Below are 23,342 nucleotides of genomic sequence, written 5' to 3' on the forward strand. Positions count from 1 at the left end.
TTTAACTACTTTCATATAATTTGTGAACTGATTACTTTTGCATGTGTAAATGTCTATTATTTTTAGAAACTAGCTTTCATTAAATTTGCATTTAATGACACGGATAAAAAATAAAAGTATTAAATGAAATTTTCTGTAGAGCACTACTTGCTAATTTCATTTTTCTGCCTGTTCTACTGTAGCGGCCACACAACAAAGATAAATTCCTAAGTTGTTTATTTACATTGTTAATTTATTATTATTATTTACAGAGATAGAAATCATTCATTTTTAACATTATAAACCCAGTTTCCCAGAATCCTTTGGTGCAAGGCAGCGCCATCGGAGGCGGGACTAAAGTTATCGGTCTTACTTTGTTGCTCGGAGACAGTTTTGCGCGCTGCTGTTTGTATAAGTGTTTGTGTGCTTCCGTGTGAAGCCCAAGCAGCTCCTTTAAACGGATTGCCAGTTAGCCTGAGTGGGATAAAATAATGTCTGCTGACGGTTCAGACACAGTTTGGTCTCGGCCTTTCACCGCCCGTGTTGACTGAGGGATGAAGAGCAGAAAACAGAGAGTGCTCAAAGCTGGAAGCAGCAAAAAGAAAGGTAAACTGCTGCTAGCCCAGCTAGCCGCTAATGCTAATGTTGATAAGTAGCTGTCAATGCCGTGTGTGTGTTTGTTGTTTATTCAGTCGTGTGTTTCAGAAAACCAACTCTCTCTATCTCGCTCTGTGCAGCTTTTTTGGGTTTTATTCGTCATTATTTGCGCGTCTTATTTTTAATACTGTTCACGCTATGAGTCACTTTGTGGTTTTTGCTCAAAGATGCCAAAAACGTATAACCTCCATGATGTTATAAAGAAATCGTTTTTGAAAGACTGCCTTTAACTTCGGTTTTTTAATTAAATAAGTTCAAGTTACTTTATTAAAAAGAAAAGAAAGCAAACACTTTATTCGGAACACCTGTATCTGAAATGGTACAGGCTGTAACGGCAGCAGTATAATACACAGATGTATGCAGTTCATAACCTCCATTTGATGCTCACAGTAATAATAAATGTGAAGGAAAAATGTGATCTCAGTAACGACCATGACAGATGGTCTGGTTTTGTGATTGTCACATTGCTAATTTTGGCAGCAGCAGTGTTGGTGATGATAGAGGTCAGAGAGTGGCTCGAACTGTTCAAGTTGACAGAAAGCCTCCGTTAACTCGGATAATTGCCATGAAAAGCATCCCAGGATGAACAAAGTGTAGAAGGCCACATCAGGTCCCTAATGATATCACACTCTACCTTTTTGGCTTCAATCTATGGTATTCAATTTTTTTACATAAAATAAGAAGAGAAGGATGGCATGGACATGGAATTTGACATGGAATAACATGATTAGAGGTGGTTGTTAGAAATAGCCTTTGATTATTAGTACTCAAGTGGAGGATTTTGAAGGCTCCTTACAATGCTCTTTCAAAGCCCAGGCAGTGTCATCCAGCTGCGTCTCTCCTCTTCAACACAGATCTTTGGCAACTCTGTAATCAACATTTTGTGTTTCTTTAAGAGTCACTGTTGTTTCCTTGGTGCCACAATCTATTGCCATCTTTTCCATTCTTGATTACCAGAATTGTAGTTCACATGGAGACAAATTAGTCTTAACAAACTAAATATGATTCCTGCCAGCTCCTGAACCTCCTAACACTGTGGGAGAACTTCCACCTTTTAGTAACTCACTTTGCTAGTTTTTCATCATTAACATCATTACTTTAGACATGTTGAAATTATGTCACTATATTTTTTTTTAGCATGTCAATACACAATATCAAAAATATTTCCCAGGCCTTGTACAGAAAATACTGAGCCAAACCTGCAGGTAATATCACTCTTACCTTGCTCTATTATATTGTAACTTTTTACATTGCCTATGCGTTCTCACTCTTTTCTAGTCTGCAGTGATGTGTCCCCCTCGACCAGCCTCCCTCCTCTGGTCGAGGGCCAACTGAGATGCTTTCTGCGGTTGACGATAAACCGAATACTATGGACAGTCCACAAACCTCCAGCTGCAACGCTTGTCAGGCTTCGCTGGTGGGGAGAGTCATCCAATGGCACACACTTCTTTCCAAGAGACAGCTCAAAGCTCTCACAGAATGTCATCAAGACCACAACTCGGTTTGCTATCCGTTGTGGGCCAAAGCAGTTCACCTCATATCTTACGGGTAACAAAAAGACTAAAATATGTTTGAGTTGGCTATTCTGAAAGATATATTTTGACATCTGCAATATATCTGTCCTCTATGAATAGATATGGGCTCATTGATCCTTGAACTTCTGACAAAATCAGATCATTTGCCAATCGCACGGGCACAGGTCACAGGAATATCCCATCTCTCCATGTCACACCCTATTAGTGGATTTTATACTCTCGTATCTCCAACATCTGAAAAACTTGGGGAGCTACAGGTGAGTGCAGACACAGATTTATAACAACCTGCAAACAGCTTTTGTGGAATAAAGCAACCTATGCCAAACCATGCAGCCATATGTAATTTAGCTTTAGCTTTGCAGCTGAGGTAATGAAGATGAAAGTGTCCTCAATCTGGAAGCAATGCTAATTTGGGACAAGCATGCAAACTGCGGGTAGGCAGGATATGAACAGGGGCATGGTGCAAAATCTGAATATGTATTCTCAGTGCCTTTTACTACATTTTAATATTTGTACAAGGTGTTGTAAATTTAGCACATAACCGTGCATATTCGTAGCAATATATTGATATAACCATTGTGTTGTTGGCACTCAAAATTCCTCTTTCGCTACCAGGTTTCACTTAGTTTGGAGCCTCTGACTGAAGCCTATGACAGCAGCAGCTCAGGTCCCGTCACAGATATCGGTCTGGAAGTACCACAACCTGTCAGATTAACTGAGCAATCAAAGCTCAGATCACCCTCAGCAGTCAGTGGGAAAGAATCATTTGAGAGCAGCAGTGGGAACACTCCAAGGTTGATGTCATTTCATTGCCTTTGATAATTAAATACCTTGTGATGCCTTATAATTTGAGATCAGAGAATGATGATGCATGTATGGTTGTAATGTTTTCAGGGGAAAAGACCACTTATATTTCCAAAATGCCCAGAAATGCTCAGAAGGGAAAGAAGGATCACTGGAGAATCAGATGCCAGCAATAAGCAGATCTCAAAACTGTCAAACAGCTGTGAACCCTTCAAATCAGGAGCCTTGTGGGCAGACAACCAATGATATTTTCTCAGGTTGGTTGTTGCATGACTACACCCCTGCCAAGTGTATATAAATACAAATGCACACTTTATACAGTTTCTAAACAAACATTTCACATTTTTTCACTTCAGTCATTTTAGAGCGTGGGAACAAGCTCAGAGATGCTATGGTGGTATCAGCTTTGACGTGTGACATGAATTTTGCCCCTCCTCTGAAAGATACCCCTCTACCTCTCCCTAAGGACAACATCATACCAACTTCCAGGTTAGTAAAGTTTGTAAAATAAATAAACAAACGAATGAAGGAATGAATTCAAAATTAGCATTGCATTAAAAATTGCATTGATTTTCACAACTTGATGCAATTCACACCTAAGTCAGTTTATTTCTAGTCTACAGTGCCCAATTGCGACAAAAATAATTTCAAGACATTTCTTATACTGATCAAGTCTAGTCTTCATAATATTGATTACAGAAACCTAGCAATTCCCATCATGAACAGGCACTTGTAGCAGTGAGAGGCAGAACGCTCCAGTAATGCCATGTGATAGCAATACGAAAGGCCAACTTGCTGGTGATAAAAGTATATTGTACAAATTCTGAAGGTAAGACTTACAAGAGAAAAATTTCTTCCAGAATAAGGAGTACTGATAGGAAAAGACTATATAAGCAGCAGATTTTTTTAATGTTGGAGAGGGACGTGAGGCCTAAACTCAGTGAACGGGGAGTATGAGATTAAATATAAGGTTTAAAGGAGTAATATGAGTTTTAACTTGGACGGTGTCAAACTTCTGGGCAGTGCGGCGGCATAGTGGTTAGCGCTGTTGCCCCACAGTAAGAAAGCTGCGGATTCGGTTCCCGGGCCTGGGGCTTCTCTGTGTGGAGTTTGCATGTGTCTGCGTGGGTTTCCTCCCACCATCCAAAGTTATCATGTTTGGGATAATTGGTGACTCTAAATTGTCCGTAGGTCTGAGTGTGAATGTGAGTGGTTGTTGGTCTCTGTCTGTCTCTGCGTGTTGGCCCTGTGGACTGGTGACCTGTCCAGGGTGTACCCTGCCCCTCATCCAGTGTGAACTGGGACTGGCTCCAGTACCCTGCGACCCAGAAATGGATAAAGCGGTTGAAGATGAATGAATGAAGTGTAACATTTTTTTGTTGGCAGGCCTTTGCCTTCTCCTTCTGCCAAGTTTCTTCAAAATATTCTACATAGTGATTCCATTCTTGAACACTGTGAGGATGGTGCTGTAGTCTCAGACTCTGGCTTAGACTGTGTCGCTGATATGGACAACAGAGCCGTGGATCTTCTCTTTGGCAGGTACATTTATGTGCATTTACTTCCAAATGTGACAACAGTTGAAGTAGTGGGTTTGGTTTTTTTATATATTCCCTTTATCTTTTTGTTTTAAGCTTAAGTACATCTCCACCTGTCCGGAATGGTGATGACTTTTCCCCTGAATCTCTGTCTGGCAACAGCAGTGTTTGTGATGACAGTGAGCTCAGTGATCCACAATATGATCAGAGCTTGCTGGAAAATTTGTTCTATAAAACTCCTGTAAGTAAAAAAAAAAAAAAAAAAACCTTTCATATGTCACTGTCAGATGATGGAGCTCGAGTTGCGAACAAAGGCATTGTTATCTTCTTTCAGATGCCAGATACCAGACCAGCTGACTCACAGGCAGAGGAAGGAACCCTGTCCTCAGATAAAAAACAGCCAAGCCAACACTTGATGTGCTCTGTACCCAAGATTAGTAAAGGGTAGGAGTTTTTACAGGTGTATTCTTCAAAAAAAAACTGTGTGTGACATCCAATAGGCAGATATTTTACAACTGATTTGGCCGAAAACCAATACCAATGTTTTCCCCCCTGTTGGCCAACTGGCAAATGCCTGCAAAACCATTTAAAGCTTAAAACTATGTGAGTAAGTATTGCTTATGCTAACAAAACTTACAAAACATTTAACTTACATGATGGTAAATGTTATTATGACATTTATTACAATAGTTTTTACACTTAAGTAGTAAGATATGTAATTCCTATCCTACTTAAAACACACTGATGATGCTCTTTCTAAAGAATCATATCATTACCCCTGACCAGGGAAACCAGGGAACCCCTGTTCAGAGAAGTAATTTGTATAACTGTACATCAGTTCAACATAAATGAAATTATAATGTGCTATTTGTCAATAGATGGTATTATTGATTAGTAGGCTGCATTTTCCTAACAGACTGCTGCTTAAATTTAAATTTAAAAATGTATTTCTGACACTGAAAAATGTCCCTAGACAATTTGACCTCCCTTTTCCTTGACCGCAGGGAGGCGTGTATGACATCATCATGATCATGTTGCACTAGTCAGGTCGTCCATACATTCAACATGATGAACATGATGTCGAGTTTGTATTTTCAAGGAAGCAACAGATTTTTATTTGATCAGCTTTTAAAATCAGAGTATATCCGCAAAATGACCAATGTGCAATAGTTTTGGCCAATACTGATAACATGCTGATAATATTGTGCATCCCTAATATATACAAAAATATAAACCATGACATTTTTTTATGTTGTTATTTGTCATATTTTATCCATGAGCAGTCCAAACTCAGAGCATCAGCGCTCTCCAGATGCTGGTGATATTCCTCCTGGCCTGAGCACAGAGCAGTTGACTTTGCTCAGTTCAATCCGAGTGGTGAGAGTGACCATCACTTCCCTGACTGTACCTACAGGCAGCACATCCCTCACACCCAGAAACACCTCTAGTAAAGGGAAACCTCCTCGGCCATTAACAGACAAAAAGTGGTAGGTAAAACAATGAGCATTGATCTGTAAAATATCAATGTTACAACTAAAAAAAAAAGCCTGTGACTCTTTGTCTGTTATTTTCAGCACTTATTTTGTTGAGTACATGCTCCCAATGGCATCAACATCCAGTCGACATAATCATGATAAAACTGGGGATGGAGATGTGACCAGAGCTGTGTCTAGTAAAGTAACAGAAGGAGGTATGGTCTGCTAGAATCTGCTTTCATGAAACCTAGGTGAATTAAAAAACACTGCCTTTGTCAGTCTGTTGGGCTGCTTTCCTGCTGCATCTGACATAGATAATTATTTTGTTTTTTAGAGGTGAAGTTCCTCCACCACTCCGTGTTTCCTGTCCACTTCAACACAGAAACAATTAAACAATGGTGGCGCACTGATCTCATTTTCAAGATTTACTCACGAAACAGTGGCCAGAAGAAAGTAAGTAACTTTGGACTAAACATCACTCCTTTAATTGGTTGAAATGCATAATATTTCATTATTATGAGATGAGATGCCATTTATCTGTTTATTCATCTAACCCTAACACAAACATTGTAACATAAAATTATTCCCACTTCGGATTTATGGATGTTTATACTCTCATTTTCCTTTTTTTATTATTTAATGTCTTTTATCTCTGACAAAATAAGCTAATAAGTTATAATGTGATTGTGTGTGTGAAATAAAGCTACCATAAATAAATCATTTTCCAGTGTTGTTATAATTTGAATTACTATGTTTTATGTCTTTTTGTAGCCTGTTCTTATTGGGAAAGCATTTCATCCACTGTGTACTCTGCTGGAGGACAAACTGCTAAGTCAGTCTGTTACCTTACCTGTACAGAGCCTGGAAGGAAACTGTGGAAAACCGGAGGCAGGCCCTCTTGTGGTAAAGATTCCTTTTACATTTTTTTAATCAACTGATAAATGGTTGCATGCCAAGTACCTGTGAGTGTTTTATAGAAGTTTTTTTTTCTCCAGGTGTCCTTAGAACTTGCAACAAACAGCAAAGATTTCTCATCTAGGAAAAGCAAAAGCAAGCTGGCCTGGAGAGACACATCACTTTCACAGCCTGCAACTGGTCCATGGGGAGAGACTAGCTCCAGATCTCAACCTGTTCATAGTGGCAGGGACAGGTTACCTGTTCACTCTTTGGAAGACTCTAGAGTAAATATCTGGAGTCCTCAGAAACCCTCCAAAGAACCCACTCCTCCTCTTGGCTTCCTCACATCACCTCATAAATCTTGGCAGCACACGGAAGAAGATCCCGAGGTCCTGCTGCATACCTTATTAATGGTACCAGATGGAAGGAATTTCAACTGTGCGCCTATGCAGGCTCCAAATGTGTACTTGAACTGTAAACTGTTTTGGTGTGATGAAATGGCGAGATCTGTTGTCAGCTGGGGTAAGGCAAACCCATGTTTCAACTTTGTTCAGGTTAGTCCATGAGATTGTGTCCTTTGATCATATCTAAAAGTTACCACTATAGGCAATGTGAATACAATATCTTAATGACGTGCAACACCTTTTCTTGATCTTATGTTAGATAACACCTGTGGCCTTAACAACTAAACTACTAGAGCGGATGAAAAATAATGTGATGGTCATTGAGGTCTGGCAGAAAACTGGAAGCTCAGCTCAGGATAGAATTCTGGGCCTTGTTAAATTACCTCTTCACCAGTTCTACATGTCATTTAGGTAAGTAAAGAAAACTTGACAGATTGACATAAAAAAAACAAAAAACAAAAACACCATCACCAGTTGTATTGTATTGTATTGTATTGTCTTTAAATGGCCATCAAAGATTGTTCTCTGACACTGAAAGCAATTAATAGATATTGCCCCATTACAAGAACTAATAAGTACCCAGGAATGGCTGTAAGGTTTGGTCTTTTGTTTTTTAAGATTTAAGGGCTTTTCTTTAAAGTAGTTACGGTATGTGCATTTACTGCGCTCTGGGAGTTGCATAGCATGTCTATGCTATAGAATATATTGTAAATGTCAAATCCTGTTGAACTATCATGGGAAGACTGTATGTGAAACCATTAACCCTTTTTTTTTCTCTCCTCTAGGGATCCAAAAGTCTCCCATCTTCTTCTGCAGGCACAGTACCCTGTATTAGGGGTGGACTGCTACATGCCGGTCATTGATGTGTTCTCGGGAAGTTGTAAAGGGAACCTCAGGGTCGTTTTGGCTATGGGTGGATCAGAGCAGATAGTTACTCTCCAACGCACTAGGGATGGCAATTATGACTCTTTGTCTTATCAAGTGAAACCTGTTCATCTGCTTGATTACCAGCCAAATCCACACATGAAGGTGAGAAAAAAGATGATTTCACCTTTCAAACAACCCCAGGAAGTGGACATGATAAACAAATGTTGACAGGATCAGTCCATTTAATCTCATTTACCTTTTGTTTCTCACTCAGGTGGTAGCACAAGATGAAATGATGAGTGAGCACCTTTTTATGATAAGTGTGGAGAAGGCAAACGGACTAATACCTCTGCAGTCTACAGTGTGGGGTGAAGCTGACTGCTACGTTCAGTACACCTTCCCCTGTCAGGACGTTGACACTGCGACAGCAGTAGACCAAAACTTCATTGAGAGCAGTAAGACCATTTGATTTTATGAAAACATACTAAAATAGCTGAGAAGTATTTACTCTGTGTGCTTTAACCTCTGTCTCATCTCCAACAGCTGTGAACTTGAAGCCATTTCGTACCACCACCACTCTTTGTGTACCTGACCCAGTGTTTGACCACAATGAGACTCATATGCTTCTGGTTCCTGAGGCAGTGCCTGTCCAGAGGTTGCTGCTCAGCTCTCTCTCAAGTCAAGGCCTAAACAGTGGAGGAGGTGTTAAGTTTGAAGTGTGGTGCAGGTTTGTGGTTGCTAAAGTTCTGACGTCTTTTGGTGAGCTGCCAAAACCTATTGTCAGCATGATCAGTGCCGTTAACAAACTGTTATTATTTAATAACTTGCAAGTTCAAAAAATTATTGTCCCAACAGATGCCTTTTTATTCTAATGATAACCATATTCCTACAGATATTATTATCCAAATGTCAGAGATCAGCTTGTTGCCAGAGGTCTGCTTCCATTGTCCAAGCTGTGTGCCCTGGTCACCATGCACAGGCAACATCCCAATGAGGCCCAAATGTTCTCCCTACCCCTGATTCCAAGGACAGATAGTCTGACAGGACATCGTCCACAGCCCTCAGGTATAGGGAGATTGTAATTATATTGTAATATTGCATGGGTGTATATTTGGCATGTTTATTTTTTTCACCTTTTTTCTGCTTGTCAGGCTTTCTAGATGTTTGCATAAGGTACAAAAATCATCCTGTAAGACATGAAAGTCAGACTGGTAGAGGAGCTGCCTCTCGTGTTGTGACACTTGTGGTGCAGGTGCACAGAGCATCAGGTCTACAAGCAGCAGCAAGGTACATCACTATCATCACAATGACTTGCATCTAAAATTTGTCTGAAATGCAGCTGCTAAAACATCTACCACTCGCGTAACCAATGTTGCAGTAAAAAAAGAGATGTTAAATTGTCATCTGTAAGTTTTGAGAACAACAGCGAAATGATATTTAACTCATAAGGTCATGTGAATTGATCTGTCTCAGCAAAAAAGCATCAAACTAAAAGAGTTTGAACTTATGCTGCAGGTTGTTAGCAGAACAAGAAGAAAGGTTCAGCTACTTTGCTAATGTGGGAGTAAACACCTATGTCATGGTCCAGCTCCCGTTTTTACCTGAAAGCGAGAGGTCTACCCGCATCAGTGCCAGGACGTTTTGCCCTGAATTCGACCACCACATGGAGGTGTCCTGTGATCTGCTGGTTCAGAGGAGCAGCGGTGAAGTCTGCAGCCTCGCTGAGCAGCTGGATGAGGCCTCGGCTGTGCTTACTGTCTGGAACCGAGACAATCGTAAAGGTTTAACAGAACATTTAACTTCTGTGTTCTGTGACCTTTAGTAATAAAAACAATACATTTAAAAAATTTATTGACTTATTAAAAAATATTAAAATAATTATATGCTGCCCTAATCTGTACAGGATGCATTCAAATCAGGTCTACACAGTCAGATTAGTGTCTAAGTTATGTCTGTTGTGCTTTTTGTTGCAGCAATGAATGTTTCCAAGCCTAAAGATGTGATGTTGGGCACTGTGAAGGTACCACTAGCTGATCTCATCCATAAAAGAACAGGTTTGTTACACTCTTGAATATGGCATGACCACGTTCTATTTTTCTGACACAAAAATCTCATGTATCTAATTTTTTCCTGATTTGTTTTGTTTGATTGTTTTGTGATTGTTTTTTTCCTCTTTCTAAACTCAAAGGTATTTCTGGCTGGTTTGGAATGTACTTGCCTCAGGAAACAAGTTCTTCTCAGCACCAGCACGTCTTAGTTGGGGGTCTAGAAATCTCCATCAAATTTGCCCACCACTCAGACAGAGACAGAGTCATTAAAGCTGCCCAGGGTTTAGGATGGGTCATGGCACAAAATGGATATGAAATTCAGGATGATGAAGCATGGGAAGACAGCAGAAAGAAACTCTATCTGACTTTTTCAATGCCTAGAGCATGGATACCAGTCCACTGTTTGCTTCTTCCAGGCCACAGTGAGCTTCAGCGCTCCACTTATTGCTATTTCCGGTACAAGTTTTATGACCAGGAAGCCTTCTGCTCTCAGATGAAACACCCATCTCTCACTGAAGGTGAGACGGACAGCCAGGCCACAGTAAGTTTTGAAGGAAGTAGAACTTTGGAGTTGAGAAGGACTCAACCTTTAATGTGGTATCTACGAGAAGAGCGGCTCGAGGTGCAGGTATGGGTGGCATTCAAGAAGGACAAAGCCAGAAGACCCACTGACACAGACCGTCTGGTTGGCTCAGCATTTATTGATCTGATCTCTCTTGTAAAGAAGCATAAGGAGAAGCCGATTGTCAGCGGTGAGAAATTGTTGTGTGTGTAATTTAACTGGTATAATATTATTTGTTGTGTTAATCATAGTTTTGTGGTTTCACAGGGGTGTACCCACTGTTCAGGCGTTCTGCAGCTGATCTTCAAGGGGCTGCTCTCAGGGTGCACATCACCCTAAAATCGGCCTCTGTCTCTAGTGAGGCCACTGCTGGAGCTTACACCCAGGTGGACTCTGACAGCCAGGAGGAACTCTTATCAGCAGAGGAAAAAACCACAGATCGACTGCCCTTGCCCAGTACATCTATGACATGTACACCAAGCAGACAGAGGAATAAATCCTCTAGAACCACTCCAGACATCACGTCCGTGCAAGAGAAAGAAATGAGCATGGATGAATCTTTTCCTGTTACTGTCACCGTGGACCAGGCCATGCATCTGAATCTGAAAAGTAATAGATGATTTGAAATTTCTTTTTTTTTTTTTTTTGTTCTGATTTTACATGAAGTAAAATATCCTTCTCTAGCAGGCTGTCCTCTGGTAGAGCGCAGTGAAGGGACACCATGCTGCTGTGTTTCGTATGTCACTGCTGATTCTGCTGAGCCAGTGTCTACAGCTGTTATGGCCCATACTCACTGCCCTGTGTGGGATCATCAACATGAGTGCAGGTCAATGTATACAATGCATTTTCAATGAAAACATTCAAGATGGGTGAATCATGCTAAACCAGGGGTCTCCAACTCTGGTCCTGGAGAGCTACTGTTCTGCATGTTTTAGATGTTTCCTGCTCCACCACACCTGATTCAAACGAGTGGCTCCTTGGAAACCTCTGCTCTATACATAAGTCTGATGTTTTCTTTTATATTTTCAGGCTTCCAAAGCAGCTACTTGTTGATCCACAACAATCTCTCGTGTTCAAAGTCTGGCACAAAGGAGGTACAGAAGACAGCTTCAATTCATGGTGTTACACTGATCTGTTATGATGCAGTTACTCATCTAGTATAATTATTTTGCTTCCATAGAAATGGAGAGGGTGCTTGGGTTTGCCTCAGTAGACCTGTCCCCTTTACTTTGTGGGTTCCAGTCAGTGTGTGGATGGTACAACATCACTGATTTCAGTGGCCAGTGTCATGGCCAGCTTAAAGTGTCTGTAACTCCACTGAAGGGAGTACAAGACCTCAGAGGACAGAGAAAAACTGCGAATGAAGAATCAGCAAAAGCTTCACCAGTGAGTCGAAAATCTTTCAGGAAAAATACCATCAAAAACACTCTGATTAAAAATGTGATTGTGTTTGATGAACAGGCTTTATTTCAGGCTCTTCCTGTTAGTTATCATACTACAGCCACCTACAGTAGCTTCCCCTCTCACATCAGCCGCTACCCTGAGCAAAAGATCTCATCCCCTGACAACACAGACAGGATGTTCTCTGAAAGGTTAATGAAGTTCAAATTAAAAATTCAATTAAAATGTATTCATAAGCTGTCCATGACTGGGTTTAATTGTTGACTTACAAACTCTTATGGTGCAGTGACAGTGACCGTCATTTTGAGCACATGGACAAAGTGCGTCTTTATCACCAGTATCTGCAGGAGCAAACAGCAGCACACACTCAGTCTGTCTGCAACAGCAGCGCAAGTGACCTCAATCCCTCCAGCTCGTTCCTGTTTTCAGCACTCAGGTATCATAAACAGACCCATATCATCGGGTAATTATTTGCATTTGTATTTACTTGTGGAAGTTTTGATTCGGATCATTTGTTTTCACAGGAAGAAACTAAGCGAGCTTGACAATATTCAGAGATATTTCAGCCGTAAACTTTCCACTCCGACTTTTCCATCTGTGACTGAGCACGACTATCAGGACACCAAACAAGAGGAAGACAGGGAGTCTGACAGAGACACTACTCAGCTTCTGCTCAAGTCCAACCAGTTAGTTGGAGAGGCGAATAATATTATTAGTGGTGAGCTGCCTGTCCGTGAAAGTGTGTGTTTAATTTATTGATCTAGAGCTACCAGCAGCGAATGTCAAATACAGTAATATTTTTTCCATTAATATTATTAAGTTGGTATATCAATTGAGGATTTAAAATTGGCTTGATGGACAATCGATTTATTTTCAAAACATTAATTCAATTATAAATATTTCTTAGCATGTAAACTTCACCCTGCCTTGCCAGTTAATGAGTTCATATGGACACAGTTGTGTAACTTGCAAACTACTTCTACCATAAAAGGAGGTATCACTGGTCCTCCAGAGGACTGGTGCTGAAGCGCTGCATTACTGCCCCTGCTGTTTTATTTTTAGAATCAATTCATCTGCTGATCATTTGCTCATTTCATTTATCATTATTCGGCTGCAATAATTCATAGACTAATATACTATAGTTGATCGAACTATTGTGTAAACAGTTTCACAGGTTGTGAAATATAAATTTTAATAACTTTAAAATTAATCGTTATATTTGCTGTTTATTTCCTTGACCGTCAGTATTATATTAGTAATTTGGGGAATATCCCACATCTCACAGGGCTGCGGGGACACCACCTAGAAACGATTCCTTCCAACTCTCAGAGCAGCACAACTTCAGAAGTTGGAGACAACAACCCTCAAACTATCCCAGAGAGTATCTCCTGTTCACGTAGAGCTTCGATTTCTTCCACAGAAGATATGTCCACTCTACCGTCACCTCTTCCTCAGATGTCTGAAGACCATGCAGACTCTGAAGCTGAGGAAAAAAATCATAGACAAAAAGGCAAAGCTACTGAATCCGAAGAAGAAAATGAAGAAAGAACAGATGAGGATCAAGATGGGACAGACTGCAGGTGTGATGATGGAAGTAAGGATGACAGAGAGGAAGATGAAGATTATGAGGAGGTTGTTGTGAAGCCAAGGCATCTAAATGAGGTGACCTCTTTAACTGATAAAACCAGCCCTTGGACCAGCATCTTGTCAGACCCTGACATGGTTGCTTTAGAGAGTCTGGAGCCAGCAGAGGAGGCAGACCTGAGCCAAGATGAGGATAAGAAGAGGGAGAATCTAGAAAGTTGTGCCTCCGTTAGGGAACATGAATGTACAAGACAGAAAGAGAGAAGCAGTTGTGATGGATCAGCTGGAGACACTTCAAACACAGAGGAAGGTGATGAGACGACACTGCAAGCTTCAGATCGGAGACAAAGAGAAGAGCCTCACCCCTCCAACAAGGGTTCAAATGACACCAGTCCATCAGCCATGGTACAGCACACCGCAGATACCCCTGATGCTTCACTGGATAGTCAAGATTCAGAGCCCCAAATGTATCCTTAATGAGTATTCATCGACAAGTTTCTGTCAGTCACATTAGTTTTTAATGAGATCATGACAATTAGCATGTGGAGTTTGTGCTGCTATTGTATTTCATTTAGTATATTTATATCACTGAGGTTGAACCAAATAACAGAAGTAACTCTGTAAAAGCCAAATTAACAGCACGATAAACTAGATCATCCAAAATGATGATACGGGCGAAACTATACTTAGAAAACATATGTTAAAAAAATTTTTTATAAAAATATGTCCTTTGTGGAGTGAGAACAGTAAACCAGTATTAAGTTTAGATATGTAGTACCTATGAAGTTTGATAAAACAATTTATTGCCCTTTGTTTTTCAATTTTTGGGGGGATTTTTGGCATGTAGGCTGTTCTAAACATCTTAGAGAAGCTGCCCTAGTTCCCCATGATGCACCCATCAGGGCTACTGGGGGGCAGGTCACCTGCAGAATGAATCTGATCGATCACACCTTCCTAGTTGTACTATGGGTTGGATAAAAATCTGAAAATCGAAAATGAAAGGTTTTTGCAACGCTGATACATACAGAAAACAATACACAGATTCTGTTTTTAAAATTGTGAAAATTGTCTCTTTTTTTTTTTTTTTTTTTTTTTTTTGGTTGGTTGGTTGTTTGTTTTTTTTGTTTTTGTTTTTTTTTTTTGTTTTTTCATTTAACAGTTTCTTCTCATGTACTCTTGATCTTAATTGGTCAATATGTTGCTTTCCACGTACTGTATGTATTTTTTTAACCTATTGCACTAAGCTGTGTCCCTGCGATGGTCCCTAATTTCTTCCTCCCCTCTCACCAACTGGAGGCTTCAATGAGAGCCATAAAATTAGCTCCTTCCTTCTCCCAGTTGTCCAGTGACCCAGTGAGTATTTGTCACCAATTCTGCTTCTGGCATTTACACTCCCTCTCTCCACCTCTTTTATTTTTCACACCTGCCTGACTGGATATTTGAATATCTTTATATGACTTATATCAAGACATTTTATCTATGCCTTCCTATTTGAGTTTACCCATTGACAACCCATTTTGTCAAATGGTTAATCAACCCTAACATTCCCCCAACTGCCATGCATCGTGTTACGGAATAGATCGCATTGCACATGATACACATTAGGCAGAGACCAGTTATGAACAGTGACAATATGTACCAACTTAACTTCACTGTAATTTAACTCTCACTCCTGCAGCATTGGCAGGTTAAAGTCCCAACACTGTTACATAATCCAATTTATACAAAGCAAATATTTCAGATGTAAACTGTTCGTTACTGCACAATTTGAAAAATGGCCCTTTTGAAAAGTTCTCTCAAAGAGAAATGTGTTTTATTCATCAACAGACATATGTGCCCCTTGCGCTACAAATACATAAGGTTTAAATTATGGATGTTGATTGAGTTAACTTAAGTGAATCAGAAGACAACCTGCCAACACTGGATGACTGATCACATGCCAACAAGAGTGAATTATTTTTCTGTCTGAAGCTTTTCTTCTGTCCACTCAGCATTCAAAAGTGTTTAAGGACTTTTCCCCTCCCCTCCTCTATAGTGTAATGTTGCTTTTTTTAATGTGGATCACAAAAGCGCTTGTCCATATCAAACCAGAAAAGAAACGCAATAGACATTAAAGACATTTCAAACATCCACATCTTCTATGCAGCCCCATAAAACCAAAACAAAGTGTCTACATGTTAAACTTTTTGACCAGACTTGTTTGATTCATGCAGTATCACTGGTATTTTGTTGCTCAATCCCTTGAACATGCTTATGGGGAGATCCGGACCTGAGACCTCACAGAGCCATGTAAGAGAGATGATGTTCATTCATTTCATTCATTGCCACAAGCTCAAGAGCAATGTGTTTAAATTTCATCTGTCACCTTCAGCTCAGTCTTTTCAGAGACACTGCTGTGATGTAACTGAAGCTGGTCTGAGGTGGCCGATTAACTCCAAGAACAAAAGACTCTCCTTTCCCCTAAATATTGACCCCATCCTTCACAGTGAGTCAGGGCTGATCACTGGCAAACAGAAAAAACATGACTAACATGAATATCATATCAATAAATATTAAATGCTTATTAAATCATGATATATGGAGTTCATAATTGCAGCACCAGCTGTTCTTAATATTGTTTTTAATTGCTGTACGCTACCAGTCAAAAGATTGGACACACTTTCCTGAGTCCAAGTATATCCAAATTTTTTGACTGGTAGTGTACCTATAAAATGTTCACGCAATGTGGCAGTTGACTGCAAATTATGTTGTACATTGCCAAAGAAAACAACTTCACTGAACCTAGACATGTCAGATTTATGGTTTGTCCACATTCTGCAGGGTTTGTTGCAAAGTGGTCTGCAACACGTGTCCCATGTGTGACAGTTGAACTGGCTGAGTTCAAGTCAGCTGCGTCACACTGTATTATTGGATCCTATTTGAAAGAGGGTGTGGGGACAGCTCAGCATGCTACAGGCAAAGGGGAAGTGTGTTCCTGTGAAGACTGTACACTGTATACTACAGCCTGGCACGCCTGTTTGGCAGTCTTTCCAGGAACATCAGTGACTACACAAAGAAAGTCATATTAGTGGTGACTCTGTTGTCTCTTGTTTTTTTTTATTATTGATTAACTTGTCCACCTCCTTGATAAGAGTCACACCTTGTAAGTCTGTTTTCTTAGTACATTCTTCGGTATTTATTTCCCCCCTGTTTTTGACAGCCATAGTTCATAGCTCCAGATGTGTCTATCATCTCTCCAGGGTCACATCCCTCCTGTTGACAGCTTCCCTCGTCGCAGAGCTCCACCACAGCGTCCCACCATGTCACCATCATCCATGAAGAAAGAGACTGAAAGAATAGCAAAAATATTTGCAGCTCACTTTGATGAGAGTAATTAGTTTCTGCTGGTTCAGTTTGCTGACATTTGACGTTTGAGATCCACCTTTTTTCAGCTCAGTGGTTTAAGAATGTGAAAAGATCATGTAAATAAAATGTATCATTTTGTAATTTTATAAATAAATATTCCCAGGATACTGTTTTAAACTTTGAATCAGTTTTCATGATGGTGTACAGTAAGAGTCAAAAGTATGGACCAACGTTCCTTCTCATTTTCACTCCATAGGAGAGCTTTTGACTGTTACTGTACTGTATATGTTCTATATTGTCTCGTGTGATACCTGAACCTGTTTCTTGGAACATGCCTTTAGGCTAAGTCAAGTTTTACTGCCAGACTGTCTGAACCTGTGCTTCATTTGACTCATGCACATTTTTCTTTGTTGGCCTGATGGTTCAGAAATACACTGAGGTGCGAGTGTGAAGTAATTTCAAGCAAACCTTCACGTGGAAAGATGAATGTGTTACAGGTTTGTATCTGCTATTTATAAGCTCCTCGGGTTCATGATGTAAATATGAGGTTTGTAACACATTTCAGTGTACCTGAACATTTTAATCTTTCACTGTGGTGAGGCTGAGGTTCATGAAAAACATGTCTGGATTCTGTCTTTCCCACCGTGCAAGCTGCCAAAGTCTTAAGTTGAATGTTGAAGTGTTTTTTAACATCACACCAAAACCTTTCATTTGTAGTCCTCAAGCCCAAACTGAAGACTACAGCTGGATTCCTCAGAGGTGACAAAGATGAAAACTTTGAAAGTTTGCCAGAAATGAACGTTTTCTCTGATTTGTGTGCGCGTGTGTGTCTGTGTGTGTGTGTAGGTCTGTGGTGTGTAACATCCTCCTGTCGGGGCGGTGCAGCTGCAGCTCCCTTTAAAATGCGGATGTCCTCGTCAGGTGCGGTAACTGAAGGAGCCAGCTTGTTTTTCTCTGTTTTTGAACAATCCTTATTTAATATTTTTAAAGTGGTATGAGAGTTTCACCAGTTTTTGAGGCGAATGGCCCAGAAAGAGCGCTCCCTTTTCAAAAGGCAGCCTTCACATTGCCTGACAGCTGACGGTGGCTGGACCCGGACCCGGTCTTGAAGTCCTGAGGGGACAGATGGTTCGGCTGTGAATTTTCGATCTCGGTCCGTGTTTTTGCAGAGACTTTGTTAGCTTTGTTGGATCATGGCTGCTGATCTGGCCCCCACGGCCGCTGTCAAGGTGTTTGCAGCTGGAACAGCTGGATGTGTGGCCGACCTGGTTACATTCCCGCTGGACACAGCCAAAGTCCGACTGCAGGTGAGGCTCTGCATGGCCTAATGCACAAACCACAAAAACTTAATGTGTTGTACAAACAAGATGGAGGGGGGGGGTTTACATAATAACTTCAAAAATACCTGAAGGAAGCAAACTGATAAACTGAAATATGATGAGCTCATAGCGCCTCTAATTCTCAGCAAGGTGAGAATTAACCCTAACCCATTTCATACGGCATTGAGGAGCTTAAGTCTCTCACAGGTTTTGTTGGTCATTTAATGTGTACTCCAGATTCAAGGTGAATCCAGGCCCTCACAGGAAGCCCAGAAGGCAAAATACAGAGGTGTGTTTGGCACCATCTTCACCATGGTGAAGACCGAGGGCCCCAGAAGTCTGTACAGTGGACTGGTGGCAGGCCTGCAGAGACAGATGAGTTTCGCCTCTGTCCGAATCGGCCTGTATGACACCATAAAGCAGGTCTACAGCAGGGGATCAGAAAGTATGTGCCATCACATGGTTGGCCCACTGGAATCTATTTATGTTGCAAAATGTATTTTTCCATGAAACTTCACTTCCCCCTTTCTTTTCCAACAGCAGATGTACACAGATTCTCAATGAATCAATTATTGGGCCAGTCAAAAAAATATAGCCCATTATTAGTCCATACATATGCAGTTTGCCACAATGTAAGACGCATTTGAGAAGCTAGAACAAATTTTTTTATGCATTTTTATTCAAAATGTGGTTTTAAGCAACAAATTGATAATCAAAATAGTTTAGTTTGGATTATTAACTTTCTCGTTCTGCCCTGAATGTAAGCACATTCGTCAAATTACTCAAAATGACAGCTGTGATACCTGAATGTATGTGTGACAAGGCCAACTGGGTCTTTTCAGTATTTAGAATTTATCAAAAATAATACGCACACAAATTTCTACATAAAATTTACCATGGAAACGTGCCTCAACAGTCATTTTATTTGCTCTGATCTTACTGAAGGAGATCAGCAGCTTGAGGTTGCAGTAACACTGCCCCCAAATGGCACAAAGTGTTAACCGACAACGTTGTGTAATAGAAAATCCCAGTGAAACAACCATCTACAGGCTATAGCAGGCAATTCCAACGCACAAAGAGCCTGACATCCGCATTTAAAACAGTAAGAGCTATGTGTCATTAGGGGCAGCTCCAGGATGTGGAGCACAGGGCAGGGAGCAGATCTGTGTTCCCTGAGGCATTAGCCGAGTGAAGTGGCATTTCCATCCTGATAACCAAGTTTGTTTGCATTATCATTCAGCACAACTCTGCTGATACCAAGTGAAACCCTACAAACCTGTTTTGAAAGTTTAAAAGTTCAGTCTTTTTCGTGCCCTAGTCTTAAAAAAAAAAAAAATTGCTCCATCCTGGTGCCCTGAACAGTTTATCACTGTTTATCTTAATTATGCAAAAACTTAAAATTGGACTTTGATTGCAGGAGCGTTATCATTTGCTTTAAATCATTAAACCCTGTCTCTTTGTTTCATTCTCTCACCATGTCTTGATCACAGATGACAGAGAAAGATGAAAACCTAAAATATAACAGATAATAATGTGCCTGTGTGACAGATATAGGAATCGGTACTCGTCTGCTGGCTGGCTGCACCACAGGGGCCATGGCAGTGGCTTTTGCTCAGCCCACCGACGTGGTCAAAGTCAGGTTCCAAGCTCAGGTCTGCCTGCCCAAGAGCGGCTCTGTGAGGAGATACCACAGCACCATCGATGCCTACAAGACCATCGCCAGGGACGAAGGGGTGAAAGGGCTGTGGAAAGGTAAGCGGCAGTAGAGTTGAATTGTGGGAAATGGAAGAAAATTGGGCAATATCTCTGGTTATTTGGGGTTTTTATTTATTTATTTGATGTTGTAGTGCATTGCTGTGCTGAGTCTTTGTGGTTCTTCAGGTTTAATTGCTTATATGGTTGAACTGTTTTGCTTTTTTGTTTGTTTGTGTGTTTTCAGGTTGTCTGCCCAACATAGCTCGTAATGCCATCGTGAACTGCTGCGAGCTGGTGACCTATGACGTCATAAAAGAGCTCATCTTGAAACACGACCTGATGGCGGGTGAGTTCATTATAAAAAATGAAATCCTCATCATCATTTGCTTGAACAACGCCTTTAACATTTCATCAACCAAAAGCCGAGGTATGTACATTGCAGAACAGGAATAAGCCAGTTTTCTCACTGGCCCTGCTCTGATCACATGCTTTGCTTTGCGCAGACAACATGCCATGTCACTTCACTGCAGCCTTTGCAGCAGGTTTCTGCACCACAGTTGCTGCATCACCGGTGGATGTGGTGAAAACTCGCTTTATGAACTCAGCACCTGGGAAGTACAGCGGGGCCCTGAACTGTGCCGTAACCATGCTGATCAAAGAGGGGCCCACAGCTTTCTATAAGGGGTATGTTCAGCAGCATGTCCCAACCCTGACTACCAAAGCTGAACAAAGAGAATTTTTTCAAATTGTACTATCTTTTTTTTTTTTTTTTTTTTAGATTTATGCCTTCATTTCTCCGTCTGGGTTCCTGGAACATTGTGATGTTTGTGAGCTATGAGCAGATTAAGAGAACTGTGATGAGGTATCAGCAGTCCTGGAAATCTCCTCTCTGAACCTCTGGGACACTTGGTTTGGCCCTGGGCTGGCATGACTCCAGCACTGCCTGCTGGACATCCCTAAAAGAGAAAGTTTGCTTGTGACTGCTGCTGTTCTGGGGCTGTCTTTCTGGGGATAAAACATCTTATTCCCCTGCAGGGAGGAATATTGTTCACACTTTAATGTTGTTTTTGACAAGCCTTCATTTTCCCCAGACTGGCAATGAGGTGGGCCAAACTCAGCGGAGAACAGATAAAATCTTTTGTATCTTATAGCATCTGTACCTCCATATTTTTTTTCTTCTTGTTCAGTGTGTGGACTGCATGATAAACTGTAATGATAAAATGGGTGCTCAGCTTTACAGACAGACTTTAAAAATGTCACTTTTGCGTTTCTTTCTTTGACCAGGTAAAATGTATGCTGTAAACAAGATGTTTGGGGATGCGGGCCTTCTCCCTTCTGTCAGCCCTGTAACTTTGCAGCTTACTGGAAATTGATCGTCTTGGTTGCGCTCTTAAATCTATCAATTTCTGTTTTCAGCTAAAGGTTTGCTGGGTTTATGATCGTATGAAAAAAAATCCTGTTGTTTATAAAGATATTTCACAAGGAGGATGGCTGCAAAAGGCTTATTTTCATTCACTTTTTTTTTTTTTTTTTTAAACAATTGATGGCTTTGCCTGTTGGTCTTGTAAGATTTCCGAATCCTGTTGATCACAATTTCGTCAAAGCCTTTGTTTTGTCTGACAAGCGCACAAAATAAGGTCTTTTTTTTTTTTTTTGATAAAATGCTGCTTAAAAGATTGTCCTTCATCAATCCAGTTGGTGAGCTTCTTCTGTGAATACTGTCAAATAGGTTCAATGGGCCATTTGAAAAATACCAATAAAACATTTTGCAAATGAAAAAAAATATATATAAATAGAGTAAAACCAAGATAGTCATTAATATTTTTGGCTGTTTAATAGAGCAGATTCAAAAACAAAGGCAGTCAAACAAAGACGGAGACACATTTATAAACAATGGACTCCACTGAGTATCTCCCCATAGCTACTCTACTGCTGAATATATACCATCCCCTTTACATTAGAGCTTCAGGGCAAACATGAAAACCCACGTGTTGTGTTTACATTAGGAACAAGGCTCATTATGTTCCAGTCGATTTTAGAGAAGTGTTGTACACAGCAACGCAGCTAATGAAATGTAGTCTTCATCCTGGCTTTGCTGCCTGTTCTCACTAAAAAGTGTGTGTCCAGTCTCATTCAGAAGGTCTTCACCTATTTCCGGACAAAAATACACAGGTTCCTCACTCGGCAATGCAGTGACATTCAGGTGAATGAGATGAGAAGAACAAAACAGTCAACTGACAGACAAGAAAATTGCCCAGTTTCAGTCTTGCGGAACAAAAGCGGCTGCTGACAAAGATGTAACTGAAGTCTGTGGGGTAACAAAAGCTTTTGAACATGCTCCACCTTGCGCATCATCTCCTGTTGTGCCAATGAGGTTTCTCCATGGCTGAATTGGTACAGAAAGCTTCTCTGTGCCATATGCTGTCCAAGGCTAGCATTCCTGAGTGCCCATGTGAATGGATGGGGGGGGGGATTCAGAGATGCTGAGAAAATAATGGGTTTTCCAAGGTTAATCTCACCTTCTCTCAAAAAAACAAAATGTTCAGGGCATTGGTGAGTTTAAAAAAAAAAAAAAAAAAATTGGAACAATGGTTGTTTGCCGAACTTGGCGTGAGTCACTGCTCACTCGTGATGGGATATATCCAGTGTCGGTGAACTGTTCAGGTTCACTGGACCAACATTGTTTCTTGACTCACAGAAATGTTTTCAGCAGTTTTTTTTGTGCAATCAGTCTTATTCAATCTGGTTTCTTTGTTACAGTGACGAGGTAAAACCGGTTCTCCCAGTCTATAAACACTCCTGTTTCCACTGATCAGGTTTTGTTTTTGTTTTTTTGTTTGTCTTTTCTGCAGCTGCGCACAATTGGGTACCACAATATTTTTTATTTTTCATTTTGACCATTTAGGGCAGCTTACTTTTTCCTTTTACTGACTAATTTAGGTAAAATCCTGTATGAAGACTAGATTATCTGCATTTATCTGCTATACTGATATCTACCGTAGTTCACATATCATTGTTTTGTTCACTACAAAACTAAACTTCCAGTGAGTAAGTGAAGCTTTATATTACTGAGGGATGGATCTTCTTCACGGGCAGCAATTTTCCTGCAGCTGACATGAACTTGTGTCTGTGGGTTGTTGGAAGACTTGTAAAAAAAAAAAAAGAAAAATTTCAAATAATTTTTAAAGAATGCTTTCAAGACTTTAAAGTTAACAGCATTAATAATGTGACATTT

At 40.5% G+C, this 23,342-nt stretch overlaps 2 protein-coding genes across 8 annotated transcripts; both read left to right on the top strand.

Annotated features, from left to right (window-relative positions):
- Positions 1 to 402: 402 nt before the first annotated feature.
- Positions 403 to 17,264, top strand: c2cd3 (C2 domain containing 3 centriole elongation regulator). 7 transcript variants are annotated; one of them, XM_029518148.1, is made up of 34 exons: positions 403 to 585; positions 1,915 to 2,184; positions 2,271 to 2,428; positions 2,787 to 2,965; positions 3,066 to 3,232; positions 3,332 to 3,464; positions 4,362 to 4,514; positions 4,607 to 4,751; positions 4,845 to 4,954; positions 5,794 to 5,997; positions 6,085 to 6,200; positions 6,320 to 6,438; positions 6,757 to 6,888; positions 6,981 to 7,436; positions 7,546 to 7,697; positions 8,072 to 8,315; positions 8,428 to 8,608; positions 8,697 to 8,880; positions 9,046 to 9,218; positions 9,305 to 9,440; positions 9,669 to 9,934; positions 10,127 to 10,207; positions 10,342 to 10,953; positions 11,031 to 11,372; positions 11,448 to 11,589; positions 11,793 to 11,857; positions 11,944 to 12,149; positions 12,225 to 12,355; positions 12,451 to 12,600; positions 12,689 to 12,882; positions 13,450 to 14,215; positions 14,993 to 15,101; positions 15,962 to 16,037; positions 16,120 to 16,909. In XM_029518148.1, the coding sequence occupies exons 1-33, from the start codon at positions 534 to 536 to the stop codon at positions 16,019 to 16,021; spliced, it is 6,588 nt and encodes a 2,195-aa protein (XP_029374008.1). In that variant the 5' UTR covers positions 403 to 533; the 3' UTR covers positions 16,022 to 16,037; positions 16,120 to 16,909. The 7 variants fall into 7 exon arrangements, with proteins under 7 accessions (XP_029374008.1, XP_029374003.1, XP_029374006.1 ...); XM_029518143.1 differs by lacking the exons at positions 15,962 to 16,037; positions 16,120 to 16,909 and adding an exon at positions 16,967 to 17,264; XM_029518146.1 differs by lacking the exons at positions 15,962 to 16,037; positions 16,120 to 16,909 and adding an exon at positions 16,988 to 17,264.
- A 711-nt stretch (positions 17,265 to 17,975) lies between these two features.
- On the top strand, positions 17,976 to 22,713 carry LOC115052685 (mitochondrial uncoupling protein 2-like). Its single transcript, XM_029516952.1, has 6 exons — positions 17,976 to 18,400; positions 18,650 to 18,857; positions 19,961 to 20,164; positions 20,352 to 20,453; positions 20,611 to 20,791; positions 20,886 to 22,713. Exons 1-6 carry the CDS (start codon positions 18,287 to 18,289, stop codon positions 20,998 to 21,000), a joined length of 924 nt encoding a protein of 307 aa, XP_029372812.1. The 5' UTR covers positions 17,976 to 18,286; the 3' UTR covers positions 21,001 to 22,713.
- Positions 22,714 to 23,342: the final 629 nt, after the last annotated feature.

Source organism: Echeneis naucrates, chromosome 13 (genome assembly GCF_900963305.1).
Source record: "Echeneis naucrates chromosome 13, fEcheNa1.1, whole genome shotgun sequence".
Classification (NCBI taxonomy): Eukaryota; Metazoa; Chordata; class Actinopteri; order Carangiformes; family Echeneidae; genus Echeneis; species Echeneis naucrates.